Below are 14105 nucleotides of genomic sequence, written 5' to 3'. Positions count from 1 at the left end.
TATCAATCTTTCGCTGTTCTAGAAAAGTCTCAGCATTTCTACTGCTTCAGGGCACACGTCTACTATACCTGGCTCTGACATTCTTTTCAACTCTTCTCCATGACTTTTGGCTTTAGGTGTGTGCCAGGGAAATAACTGACAATGTGTGATACAGGTGTCACCTTTGGATTAGGGCCCTCCACAGACGAATATTCTCAATGCTTTGATCGTTTTCCATCTGTGTAGTCTTCTCCATCTACTGCACAATTAATACATTCTGGTGAGGGTTGAGAGGTGCCCGACTGTGGGTATAAAGTGGAGAACTTGGGTTTATTTAGTTACTGTCTACTCATTAGAATGACTGCATTAAATCCTCCCCAGGACTTATCACCTAGTCAGGCACAAGTTTATCACCAAATTAACATCACATGAGTTACAGTTTGTAGAAGAAGCTACAAATGCAGTCCGAAAATGACTGGTTACCCCAATAACTTCCATGCTATTATCGCTCTGTGGGCACTGCTGTTTTTATCTGAGGCAAAGCAGTTGCACCCGAAACTATCACTACCTCAGCTGATGACTGCACCTCTGCAGCCACAGCTGCCGCCTTGCTACAGAGGCCTTATAATTGCAAGAGCATTTGCACTGTTTTAACTCTGTCTCTGTCCTTTTATATAACCAATAAGGACTCCAGAGTCAAATGCTGGGTGAAAAACTGCTAGCTCAGCGATATTTTTATTTCACACCAGGGGGAGATACTGCAGGAGCTTAGATGATTCCACTGGGAAAAACAATAGTAAATATTCAGACCTCAGATTCTGGGCAACCAATGGACAAAGCATTTATAGTTACAGAAGATAGAGATTATTAATAAAGAAAAGTTTCAAACACATTGCTTGAACAAACTGTTCTGAGTTACAGCAAAGAGAAGTCTCTATTCTTTGCTGATGACATTCCGAAATGATTAACTTAATATTATCCATATGTATTTATTTCAGTTGGGTAATACCTGATTTGTTGACAAAGACTTTCCAAACAAACACTTCACACACTCATGAAGTTTGCAGTCAGAATGAATCATTTGATGTGTTTACAGGTTTGAAGAAGTAAACTTATTAAGACATTTGCTGGACTTCTCCCCTGCATTAACTCTATCATGTGTTGAATAAGGATATTGAGATTAATAAGGTCTTTGCTACATTCCCCACAATTTCAGGGATCCTCTTGAGAATGAGTATTTCTTTTATGTCGTAGGAAGGATGAAGATGAAGAAAAGCATGTGTCACATTCTTCACATTTGTAGGGTTTCTCTCCAGTGTGAACTCTCTTGTGTGTGCTAAGGGATGAATTACAATGAAAGGTTTTGTGACATTCTTCACACTTGTAGGGTTTCTCTCCAGTATGAATTCTTTGGTGACGCTGAAGACCCCCAGAATTTGAAAACCTTTTGCTGCAGTGTACACAGGTATAATGACAGTCTTCAGAATGGATTGTTTGATGGCGTCTAAGGAATACAGGTGAGTAAAAACATCTGTCACACTCTTCACACTTGTAGAGTTTCTTTTCATTATGAACTTTCCTGTGTCTCCTAAGGGATGAGTGACAATGAAAGGCTTTGTCACACTCTTCACACTTGTAGGGTTTCTCTTCCATATGAACTCTCTTGTGTGTCTTAAGGGACGACTGATAATGAAAGGCTTTGTGACATTCGTCACACTTGTAGGTTTTCTCTCCAGTATGAACTGTTTGATGATCCTGAAGATGGCTAGAATAGGAAAACCATTTGCCACAGTGTACACATGTATAAGGACTGTGTGCTGAATGGATTGTTTGATGTCGTCTAAGAAATAAAAAAGAGTTAAACCTTCTGCCACAATCTTCACAATTGTAGGGACTGTCTTCAGAATGTATTGTTTGATGGCGCCGAAGGGATGAAGGCAAGTAAAAACATTTGCCACACTCTTTACACTTGTAAGATTTCTGTCCAGTATGAATTAACTGATGTTCCTGAAGGTATGTAAAAGAGGAAAAAGTTTTGCCACACTCAGGACACATATGGGGATTGTCTTCAGAATGTACAGCTTGATGTCGCCGAAGAGACGTGGTGAAGCAAAAACACTTGCCACACTTCTCACACTTGTATGGTTTCTCTCCAGAATGTTTTCTTTGATGTTGCCTAAGGTATGAAAACGAGAAAAAACATCTGCCGCATTCTTCGCACTTGTAGGGTTTCTCTTGACAATGAATCCTTTGATGTTGCTTCAGCATTGAAGGATAGTAAAATGATCTACCACATTCTTCACACTTGTAGGTTTTTTCATCAGTATGATCTTTCTGGTGTATAAAAAGTGCTCCACGAGTATTGAAGGCCTTGTGACATTCTTCACAAACGTAGGGTTTTTGTCCAGTATGAAGCCTCTGGTGTATGGAAAGTGCTTTATAAGAACTAAGGCCCTTACCACATTCTTCACATTTGTAGGTTTTAATCCTTGTATGAATTCTCCGGCACTGAATATATAGTGAGTTATAATCAATGGCCTTGGAGAAAATGCTATAATCTTTGGGTGTTGTTTCTGTGGAGCAAACGTTGAAATATGAACAAAAGTTAGAAAATATGTTAGGAAATATTCTTCATATTTACAATGCCTATCATTTAAAAAGAATACATTTATTAATACATATCGAAGCAGGGAAAAACTAGAGTCATTTCAAAACTTAGAGGCACTAAGTATAAATGATAAAATATTGTAGGTAGAAATGATCTATACTTTTTGTAGAATAATGGAACATCCAAATAGAACATAGACATAAATGGCATATAATTCAAAGTTAAATAGCTTAGTAAGTTGCAAGGGCATTTTACTAAAAGAAATTAAGCCATTAAAAGAACAGAGATTGTATATTGCAGAACACCCATGAAACTATAAGGTAGCTGAGTCCGGGAAAAAGAAAGTTAATTTTGACTTTGTGCATTTGAGATATAGTCTAATACAAACGTTTTATCCTTCATGTATAATTTTACTTTGGGAGTAAAAAAGATAAGCTGCACACGTACACAGTCTACATAAAGATGAAATTTATAGTTCAAATTCAGGACATTATTTTACATTTTATTTGAAAGACCAGAATATACACCTGAAACATATGGAGTCATCGTAAAACCAAAGAAAACAAAACAACAACAAGAAACTTCAGAATCATCTGTGCATAATGTAAATTTTGCTGAGACAATATATTTGTCAATAAAGATATGACAAAATTACGTCTTTCCTTTTTTGTTTGTTTTGGTTTTAGAACACAAGGTTTTTCAATAAAGACCTTGTTCTCCTGTAACTCACTATCTAGACCAGGCTGGCCTCAAACACAATATTAGAGGGAGAAAAACATTTCTACCTTCCATTATCCAGCCCTCTGTATCTGTCATCAGAGGAAATCCTAAAGTAAGAAACTGAAACAAACTTAAATTCAATTTTTTCCTTTAATATGGAATAATATTAAAATCAGATGTAGTTAAAGAAGGGGTTATTGGGCCTGGAGTGGTGATACACACTTTAAATCCAGCACTCAGAAGCTAAGGCAGAAAGACCTATTGAGTTCAGTGCCAGCATGGTCTACAAAGCCAGCTCAGGACTGCCAGGGCTACAGACATACTCTGTCTTGAAAAACAACAACAAGAACATCAAAACAAAACAAAAACATAGAAGTTTGTTTACTGAAACTGAATTTTTCAATGCTTGAGTAAAAAGAGTCAAATCTAGACTACACTTGCATGGCAGGACACACCCTTCACTCAGATGGACACAGACTTAATGGATTATTGGCTTTCCAGTTTCAACAGAGGATAAGGATGCACAGGGAATAGGAGTTCAGTGTTTGCTGCTGCTTTCTCCTTCCAGTCTGTAAACCAGACCAGGAAATCCCATTCTTTACATGTTGGGAAGATGAATCACTCCTCATGTCCCATGGGAAAGGGATGAATTCTTTCATGCTGAGGAGGAGCTCAGATTCTGAACCACATTCTAAATGTGTCAGGCAATGGAGACACTCATTGCAATTTCTCTGTATTCGATGCCTCCTAATCTGATAGTTGAGCATACCGAGGGGACCCTTATACCTTATACTGGTTAGAGAATTTTCTGAGAAGAGAGAATGTTAGGAAGAAGAATGGCAGAGTGAGAGGAGTCCCAAGAAAAATGCAGAAAAAAAAGGAAAACATACTGTATTAGAAGGTACTGCCATGTGACAGAGGGTAGATAACAAATATGAGTTCATTTAAAAAAGCAAGAGCTACCAAAAAATGAGCCTAAGCTATTGGCTGAGCATTTACAATTAATAAGTATCTCCATTTCGGGTATTTTGGGGGTGTTGGGACAGAAACCTCCGCCTATAAATGGCATTCCAATCTGGGGCACACAGGATTACATAAGGCATGAGAAAGTACAAAAAAACTTCTCACTACACAAAAGCAGAGCCAAATGCATGTTGCTAGTCTTCTGTCTCTCATGTGGGTTGCAGTACAAATAAGCATCTCCTGACATAATCTTTCTATGTCTAATGGTCATGACCTGTTGAAGCAATTGGGGGTAAAAGTATTGAAAAAACTCAAACCACTTCTGTTAAATTAGCATACCTAGAGGCCCAACACATCCCCTTTATACGATATGCTAATGCTTGACTCTTCCCTAAGATCAGCAGGGAATGCACAGCCCAAAGAGCATCCGGTTTGTCTAAGTTTTATCCAATGCTTCCAACCCCCCAATTGTTCTGACCAACAGAACTGACACTGTTGAGCCTTCTGTCTCTGCCTGGCTCTCTGTGATGGAATTGTGGGTTTGCCTTTATCAACCCATTATGGTTACTTTTCTGTAGAGATGTTTCTTGTTTGAGTTTGCTCTCAACTTCTGTAAATAAATGACTCTCAGTCTTTACAGTTCTCAGTTCTATTTCCCTGAGTCTTAAACAATGGAGAATCAACAAAAGGAAAAACCTTGGAGGTCACAGTAAGTAGAAGCACAGCTTGTAATTGGGGAAATCCAAAGCTTAAGAGACTCAAACCCTCGTAAAACTGAGACAAGAGAGACAAGGAGAGACCTAAAGAATGATTCCCATGGTATCATGTGTCAAGGGAAATGGGAAAACCTGACTTTCTGCTGGATCTCAGGGTCTCAGCTCTGCCCCTGAACCCCGCATTCCTACACACCTGGGTGCATGCTGGCTGCTGCTGGTCTTTTCCCATCTGAAGGCTCTGGTCTTTGCTCCAGAAATGTCACCAGGTGTGGCTTAGGGACACCAAGACCTGTTTGTAGATAAAGAGAAGAAGCTGTTAATAGGTTCTTTTACTGGGAATTCACATGTCCCTGTCTGTGCCTGGCTTCTAAGGACAGAGATGAGGTGACAAATGATTGCAGACAATTGGTTCCTTAAGTGTTTTCAGACAGGATCACTACAACACATGAAGGAGTCTACGACATCCAGAGTCCGAGTTTCATTTTAGGAAAAAAAACCAAAACAACTTAGAATTGTAAAACAGTTCATTTAAAAAGTAAGCTCCACCTCTCATGCCACTGAATTTTTAAACGTCCAACGAGAGTGAGGAAAACACATATCCATCTTGGAAAGGTTAAACTCAGAAAGAAGGAAACAGTGTAAGGAATCTTCCTGTTTTCATTATTTATTTTAATTTTTCATATGCATTAGTGTTTTCTACGGATGTATGACTGTGTGAGGTTGATTTGATAATCTAACTAATTTTTATCAATAAAAAAATCAGGAGTGAGACATCGGCTAAGGAAATGAAAACTGAGGGAGGCACCAGTGACGTCTTACCTCTTCCATTCCACCGTCCAAAGGGCAGAGATCCTGCCTCAGCCCCACCTTTCCACGTCCTGTTCCCCTCTCTACAGTCTTCCTATCTCTATGGTCAACTAGTGGCTAGTTCTACCCTCTGATAAGCTGTATTTGTCAGGACACAACACAATTAAAACATCACATCACATGAGGTTGTCAGACCTTGGGTTTACAAACGATTGTGAGCTGCCATAGGAGTGCCGGTGATGTGGGATTTCCTGCCTGGGCTAACAGGCCAAACAGTGTTGTAATTAATATAGTTTCTGTCTGATTATTTGTGTCTGGGCAGCCGGGAACAAAAGAGCAGTTTCCTATGACTTAGAGGTCCTCTAGAAGAGCAGTCCGTGCTCTTAACAACTGAGCCGTCGCTCCAGTCCAGAAATGATTTTTAATATAGTGTTCTTATTTTTTGGAAAACAAAAGATACGAAACTGTTGAAATGTTCCCACGCAAAGTGAGGAAGCTATATATTGAGGGGGAAATAAGAAGTCACTATAGATGAGATGCTCACCCAGGAATTCAAGGTTGCTGTAATTCTCCAACATCACATCCCTGTACAGATTCCAGTGAGCAGGATCCAGACATTCTCTCTCTTCTGGAGAGAACTCAATGGCCACATCCCAGAAGGAGAGCATTTCCTGAAATAAAGATCAACAAACGATACCACACATTAATTTAATTAAAACCATAAATAATTTAAATGACAAGAGGCATTAGGCTGGATAGAACTTGAAACTGTCTAGGGCCTATTTGAAAAGAGAGAGAAATAATTGAAAAAAATTTCTACCAAGACTGTCCTGTAGCCAAGTCTAGGGCATTTTCTTAACTAGTGATTCCTATGAGACAGCACAGCCCGTTATGGGTGGTGCCTACACTGGGCATGCAGTTCTACATGGTCCAGGAAAGCAGTCTCGGGGAGTCAGAAAGCAGTGTTCTTCTGTGTCTTGTTCTCTACCTCACGCCTAGGGTTCCTGCCTTGAATTCTCTCAGTGATGGACTATTATCTGGAGTTGGAGTCTAAAATAATCCCTTTCTTCTCCAAGTTGACTCTCATCATGGGATTTAGTACGGCTATAGAAACCCTCACACAGGCATCACAGATTTGTCCCAGGATGAAAGAGAGGTAGAAATGTTCTTACACAGGTAGTAACATCCTCAGACATGTCTGAAGTGGTCACATGATCTCACACTGCCCATTGGTAGTGAAGACAAGGTAAAGGAGTCCATAAGCCCAGCAGGACATGATCCATTTGAGAAAGACGTGTAAAATGAATGCATCCACAGAACATGCATGAAGTGCCATGTGCTACTACATACTACACATATATGCATTTCTGAATTGAAATATGTCATTTTACCATGTATCACCTCATTGCAACTTCTCTCATGTACCCCAACAATCTGTCTCAGATACTTGTTCATTTTTCTCTATTATTATTGTTACACACACAGCACAGAACTGTACCTATCTACACTGTACACACCTACTATATAAATATAAAGGGTCTACTCTGTTCAGTGTTGCCTGTGTGTATGTTTTGGGGACTGACCACTTGTTACCGGATGAATAGTGAGTGGGCTCAGCCCTGGGGAAGACTAATTCTCCCTCCATTAGCAGTCCTTATGAGCCTATACTTCTCTGTTAGCCACCAGATCGCCCCCTGCAGGGGATCTTGTACCACTGCCATTGTTCAGGGCTTGTTCAGGCAGTCGTATTGTTGGGGTATCATGGGTGCAGCTTCCCTTCCCTTCTAGAAGGCACAATCTCACATCACACTTCCTGAGCCCCTGGCTCTCATGATCAATATAGACCCTCTTCAGAGGGTCCTTCTGCACAGGAATTGTGGTGTGGTGTATCTACTGGGTCAGGGCATCACAAGACAACAGTTCTCTGGATTTGCACGTTTTAGTTTTCCGTAACGCTCTCTGTGCTGCAGTGAGCAGTGTCTTTATCAGCAGTGACAGCTACACTTCAGTGTAGGTCTAAGGAAAAGCATCTGGAATGCAGTTAGCACCTGTGCTGTTTTAGTGGCTCCAGTACGTTCTCCTCCATGACTTAGGAACTAAGAAGTCATCAGAGACAACGGCTGCTGATGCCGAGAAGTGGAAGACACTGGAGCACCTTTAGGGATATCATGCCATGCTGCTTATGGGTGTGGTTCAGGGGCACAACAGCTAAACAGGACTATCTATTGCTTCTCTGCCTTGGAGCTCACAAAGCACCTTCCAGCACTAAGAAAAGTCGCCCTTAGGTAGGAGACCTTCAGGCCAGGACCAGCTCCAATTTCCTGAGTCTTGTGTCTGAAAGGCATGGTGTTTTCAGCATTGGGAGGGGGCAGTGGCCTATCATCACAAGACTTTCAGGAAATTTGCAATATATCTGCAGTAAAGAATGACTACATGGGGCTGAGGAGATGGCTTAGACATTAAGAGTGCGGGCTGCTCTTCCAGAGAACTGAGTTCAATTCCCTGTAACCATGTGGTGGCTCACAACCATCTGTAATGCATTTCAGTGCCCTCTTTTGGCCTGCAGGCATACATGCAGGCAGAACACTGTATACATAATAAGTAAAGAAATGAATAAATAATAAATCTTTACAAAAATGCAGAATGACTGCATAGAAAAATGTCTTTAAATAAAGTGCAGAATTGAGCAGCAATGAGGGAGCCACCAAATCTTGAAGAAACAGGCAGAAGGAAGCAATTTGGTGAACAGAGCACCCAGTAATTTCTCATGAAAAAACAAACTGAACTGTTTGAAAAGCTTCTTTGTAGCTTGTATATAATCTTACCACCTTTAAAAGTGAAAATAAATACATCCCATGCTTTTATTAACCAGGTCACTAGTGCCTCACATGAGGGTCATGACCCCTTGGAGAAACCTTCAACTACAAAAGTATTTACAACAAATAACTTTGGTAAAATCACAGATATGATGTAGCAAAGAAAATAAATTTACGGTTGGGGTCATCACAATATGAGGAACTGTATTAAAGGATCACAGTATTAGAAAAGGTGAGGCAGGTGAACTAGGGGGTGACCAAGAAAAGGCAAAAATTACCAGCATGGAGAAGGGCAAGAGCCCAGAGAGATGAAGATAGAAACCTTAACCTCTGAGAGAAGCTGAGCAACTCCCCAAAGCAGAAGTAACTGTAAGGATCACTGCCCATATTGGCCAGCATAGCTACCACCATTCTACATGGGCAAGTGTCTGCTGTCCTGCGGCCAATCTCCTGTGAGACGCTGTGGGTGGAGGGCACTGTGCCTGTAACAGAGTATCATGAGGAGGGATTTTAGTCAATAAGATTAACAGCAAATATTTCAGGCAATTTAAGACTGGCAAAACAAAACAAAGCAAAACAAAAACGGGGGAAGTGCTATGGGAAAGAGTGCTCACTGCTGGACAAAGCACACATGTCATTGAAGGAAGCTTTATTTCCTTCTCCAGGCTGAACTGGTATTACCAAAAGTTTCATTCGTGTGGTCGAGACTCATTTTTCCACAAGAAGCCTGCTGAGATAATAAGCTGTCAAAGTATAATCTGAATTACAATGTCAAACACCTTCTAAACTACTGCTATAATTTGTACTTATAAGTCATTGTTTCTCCTAGTAATTTAATGAACCTTCTTAAAGTTCTTACTTTATTAACCAGATCAAGATAGTTTTGTCTTGCGTCCTGATACTGCTTCATTATTTCTTCCCAAACTTGATGACTAGCATATTCTGCCTGTATTTTTCGCCGCCAACGTGGACAGCTACATCCACTTAAAACCTGAGAGAGTTCGGGAAGTAATTCTAGAGACCAAAGGACAGAGTTAAGCACATCTTCATGGTAGCAGCATTTTCTGGGATGGGCTGTTAGCTAGAGGTAAGCACAACTCATTAAGAGAGGATTCCTGACTCAGCTTTAGCTGCAAGAATCTTGCAGCTGTTTTAAGAAGACCCACCACCGAACACTTAAATGGTGTTTATGAGTAGTATGCTTCTTGGTGATGGCATGGACCTTGAAACCCATAGAGTTGTGGCAATAAACATGGCTCTAGCTATTACCTTCACCATGAGGCAAGACACTCTAAGGAAAGCTAAGGCATGGGCTGAATTCAGCCATCAAAAGCACGGCTTTAATCCTAGTCATATCACTTAGCAAATTAAAGACTCATGTGGTCAGAAAAAGAGAAATATAAACTGTAAAGATAGATTCAGATTAAAAAAAAACCCTCTAAATGGTTTAGAGTCTGTTTAAATATATAAGGTTTGGGATTGAAAAGAAAAAGGAGAAAATCATGAAAAAAAAGAAAGAGAGTAGTTGGATGTGGTGGCACACACCTTTAACCCCAACACCTGGGAGGCAGAGGCAGACACATTTCTGCAAGTTCAAGGCATGGTGGCACACAGCTTTAATCACAAAATTAGGGAAACAGAGGCAGGCAGATCTCTGTGAGGTCAAGGATAGCCTAGTCTATAGAGTGAGAGCCAGGACAGCCAAAGATACACAGAAAAAAATCTAGTCTCAAAAAAAATTAAAAATAAAAATAAAATAAATAGAATTTAAAATACAGTCATGTAAAGATGAAAAAGACACAGAGAGTCTGGATACTGTATGTTATTGTGTTGTCTTTGAATTGTTTGGTGGCTGAGAAAGGAGCAACAGCTGCTAAAAGATATCTGATTACAAATGCTGCTGGATTAATACAACATATATATTTTGAAAATGCTTTGACTTCAAAATTTTAAGTCAAAAGATATGTTACTTTGGAGAAGAGGTTTTGTTTTTGTTTCCACAGGAAATGAGAGGCTATGGATTCATTTCAGGTTAAGAAAAATCAGGTATGATCAAGGAAGACCCCCTGAGAAATGTCCAATAGGAACAAGAGCCCTAGAAATCTGAGATCTACACCCTGAATAACCTCAATACTGCTGGCTGATAAGATCAAGAATATTCCAGTCAAGAAATGACCATAAATGTAAATTTTCTTTAGGTCCCCATAAGATTACAAGCACCCTGAAGCAGCAGGGAGTAGCCAAGAAAACTATGCCCACATTCCCCCAAAAATGGACTATGGATGCTTGCCTTTGTTTAGAGTGTTGATTACAAGTTGTTATGGATAATGGTCAGAAAGAAAGCTAAACAAAAGAGGCTTGACTCACAGTTCAGGAGTAGTGGAAGCTGGTCCTAGAAGCAAGCCTAGAGCAACAAAATGGACAGAGTATGTACAATAAGAATTCTTGCATTTCCTCTTGGTGTCCCTCAGAGACAGCTTTCAGAGAGACAGACAAAACTGAAGACTAGGTGGGATTGGTGGGAACTCAAAATGATGCTCAAAGATAGGATGGGATTGCAGGTCAGGATCTAAAAATTAGGGACCCTCCATTCAAAGTAAGCAACCTACGGATAACAAGACAAAGTGCTTAAAACATGCACCACAGACATCATGAGGTAGCAACTCCTAGGTCTTTGTTCCAGGACTCTACACACATAACTGTGGCAAGAAAAAAACCATTGGCTTTTGCTTCAAGGCACCAAGTTTTACAATTTTATGACTCAGAAAGTGAATTAAACCATGAAAAATATGGAAGAAATATAGTACCTGCTTTGGAAACATGAATTATAGACTGAAACTTTGCTTCAAAATAACTATCACATGTTTTGCTGTGTATGTTAGCAGTCTAGATGTATTTGCAGATATTAATAGTCCATACATTGTTTCTGAGTCTCCTTAAAGCAACACACTGACATTAGAATAAGGAGAAAGAAGCCTGGGAGGAAAGACACAGGACTGCCAACCAGGGGAACTGGACTGGACCTGTGGAAGAGCAGGACCCACCATTAGCAGTCTGCTTTACTGGTTGGCTCTGCAGTGCCCCACGGGAAGGACAGTGCAGGGAGTGGTTTTGTTCTGGCTCACTGTAAGAAGCATCTGCTCACAGTGCAGCCTCTGCTGTTAGGACAGGGGAAGGTATCCCAGCTGTAGCAAATAGTTTGCAAATCAACAAAGTGTTGACTGCATGGATTTGTCAAAGTGCTCACTGTAAGAAACTCGAAAAAGACCATAGAAAGTATTTATCACATCATTAAAGTTGAAAAGCTCTCTCATAGACTCAGGTAGAATAGGCTGGCCTGGAATTCGCTATGAAGCAGGGGAGAACCAGAGGGCCCTGTCTCCCCCTCACAAATGCAGAGATGACAAGAATGTGCCTCAGAGGAGACTGACGCTTTTTTTCTATCACAGGTCTGGTTACTAAAATCACAGGAATATACACAGGTCTGGGAGTTCTCCTCACCTGCTGACCTGACACAAAAGCCTGGCGCTGTAACACAAGGCCATGAGAGCTTTTCACCTGCTCCTAGGGACCCTGCTTCCGGACCAGCTCAACAAGCTCAAGGCCACATCAAGACGTTGACACAACCATTGTGGGCCAAGCAGACATCCTGTCGTTTTCACAGTTAGTCGGCCTACATTAGGGATGGGGGACCTTTCAAGGCTTTAAGAGAACCCAGAGCTCAATGTGCCACCTGGAGTCAGCCTCTCCAGTTCCTTCTTCCTGTAGAGGGTCGGTCCCTCTGTGTGTGGGCTATATGTGTGTTCTCTCGCCCCTAGTCACAGCTTTCTATAGCAGCTGATCCTGGCAGACCTTGCTGCTTCCTTCCAGAATTTACCGCCAGAGACCAGCACACCTCGGATATTTTTCCTTTCTTAGTTCTTTAGCCGTCAGAACAAATGAAAACAAGGTAAACTGTCTCCCTCACTCACCCTGCCTCTCCTGTCCCAGGGCTTCCCCATCCCACTCCTTCTGGCAGTTAATCACCCTTTCCGTGGCTGCCCCAGTCATAAGGCTGATAATAACAATCTATTTGTTCTCCCAGCAACCTGCTTTCTCTTCTTCCTTAAGGAACAGATGCCTGAGGTCTCCAGGATGGCAGTGAACCAGATGCCTCTCCATCCACACCTCCCGCTGAGTGTGAGCCCACCAATTCCTGACTCTCCCCTCCCCTACATCAACCAATGCCCAAAGGAAGAAGACAGACTTTAGTCAGCATCCCTATAACAAAGAGTCTGGGATGCTTGGGTGTTAGTTCCATCCCAAGCCCCCTCCTGTGGGAGTTGCCTCAGTTCAGACTCTACCTCCGAGAAAGCCAGCAAACGATGACCCCTCCCCAGAGATGCTCAATACCACATCCACAGAGTATTTAAACAGCACCCTAGAGAACAAACACATGGTTTTCCAGTGTTTCTTCCCTATCTCCTCTCTTTGCGGAACTGGAAATCCATCAGGGAGCATTGGTATACATTAAACCTGGGCTTTGTCTAATTTGGTTTGATTTGGTCTGATTTGGATTATTGCATAGGCAGAGAGGGTTATAGGAGAATAAAAACTTTTCATAAACCTCAAGACCATACATTTAGGCCAGTTACAAAGTAAAGGAAGGATCAGAAACCACGACTGCTCTAAAGATACTGAGAAATCTCAGATGGGCGGGGGTGGCACGCTTCTTTAAATCCAGCACTAGGAAGGCAGAGGCAGGTGAATCTCGGTGAGTTCAAAGCCAGTCTGGTCTACAAGAGATAGTTCCAGAACAGGCTCCGAAGTTACAGAGAAATTCTGTCTCGAAAAACTATATATAAAAGACACTGAGAAATCTCACAGCATCCATACGAGAATGGGGCAGCTAGTGAAGCAGGCTTCCCCACCATAGCTGCTCAGTAAACTCCCAGCTCCACCTCAGGAGCAGGCAGTCAGCTGACCATCCTTAGCTTGCAATCCTGGACCTCGCACTACTTCGCGCTACCAAGCAGAAGCCCAAGGCGGACTCTGGCTGCACGGGCGTCCTAAGGAAACCATCACTCAAGGCACAGTCCCTGTCGCCCTCACCCCAGTCCTGACCTGCAACCTCAGGCGTCCCAGCCAGTTGAGCACAGCACCTCCAAGGCAGCTTCTCCCGCCCTCCCACCCAGCCCAGGTCCGCTCCCTTCAAGACGGCCCCGCGTCCTGCACAGTGCCTCAGGCTGCGCTGAACCCTGAACCAACCTCCATGTCAGAGATGCAACCCGAATGTGCAACAGACCGGACTCTTCCCAACTTTGGTGAAGACGCACATGTGGAGACCAAAGCAGGAATGGGATTTCCTGGACGGCTTCTTGTGACGTCACAGACACAGGGACTACATTTCCCAGAAATCTGAGTGACGCACAAATGGCTCCTAGGAGGTATGAACTTATAAACGAAACTAAACTAAATAAAACAAAAAGAAGTGCTATCCCCACGTTAATCATTTCC

General features: G+C 41.8%; 1 protein-coding gene across 1 annotated transcript; it reads right to left on the bottom strand.

The window, feature by feature from the left end:
* Nucleotides 1–685: 685 nt before the first annotated feature.
* Nucleotides 686–13940, bottom strand: LOC125415852 (uncharacterized). Its single transcript, XM_087897003.1, is given in 4 exon segments — nt 686–2552; nt 5180–5275; nt 6338–6464; nt 13857–13940. Coding segments are annotated over 4 exon segments (1725 nt in total). The 5' UTR covers nt 13863–13940; the 3' UTR covers nt 686–1056.
* Nucleotides 13941–14105: the final 165 nt, after the last annotated feature.

The sequence above is a fragment of the Myodes glareolus genome, chromosome 15, assembly GCF_982192425.1.
Source record: "Myodes glareolus chromosome 15, mMyoGla1.1, whole genome shotgun sequence".
NCBI lineage: Eukaryota > Metazoa > Chordata > Mammalia > Rodentia > Cricetidae > Myodes > Myodes glareolus.
The sequence above is the reverse complement of the archived record's forward strand: the minus strand, read 5'-3'. Positions and strand labels throughout refer to the sequence as shown.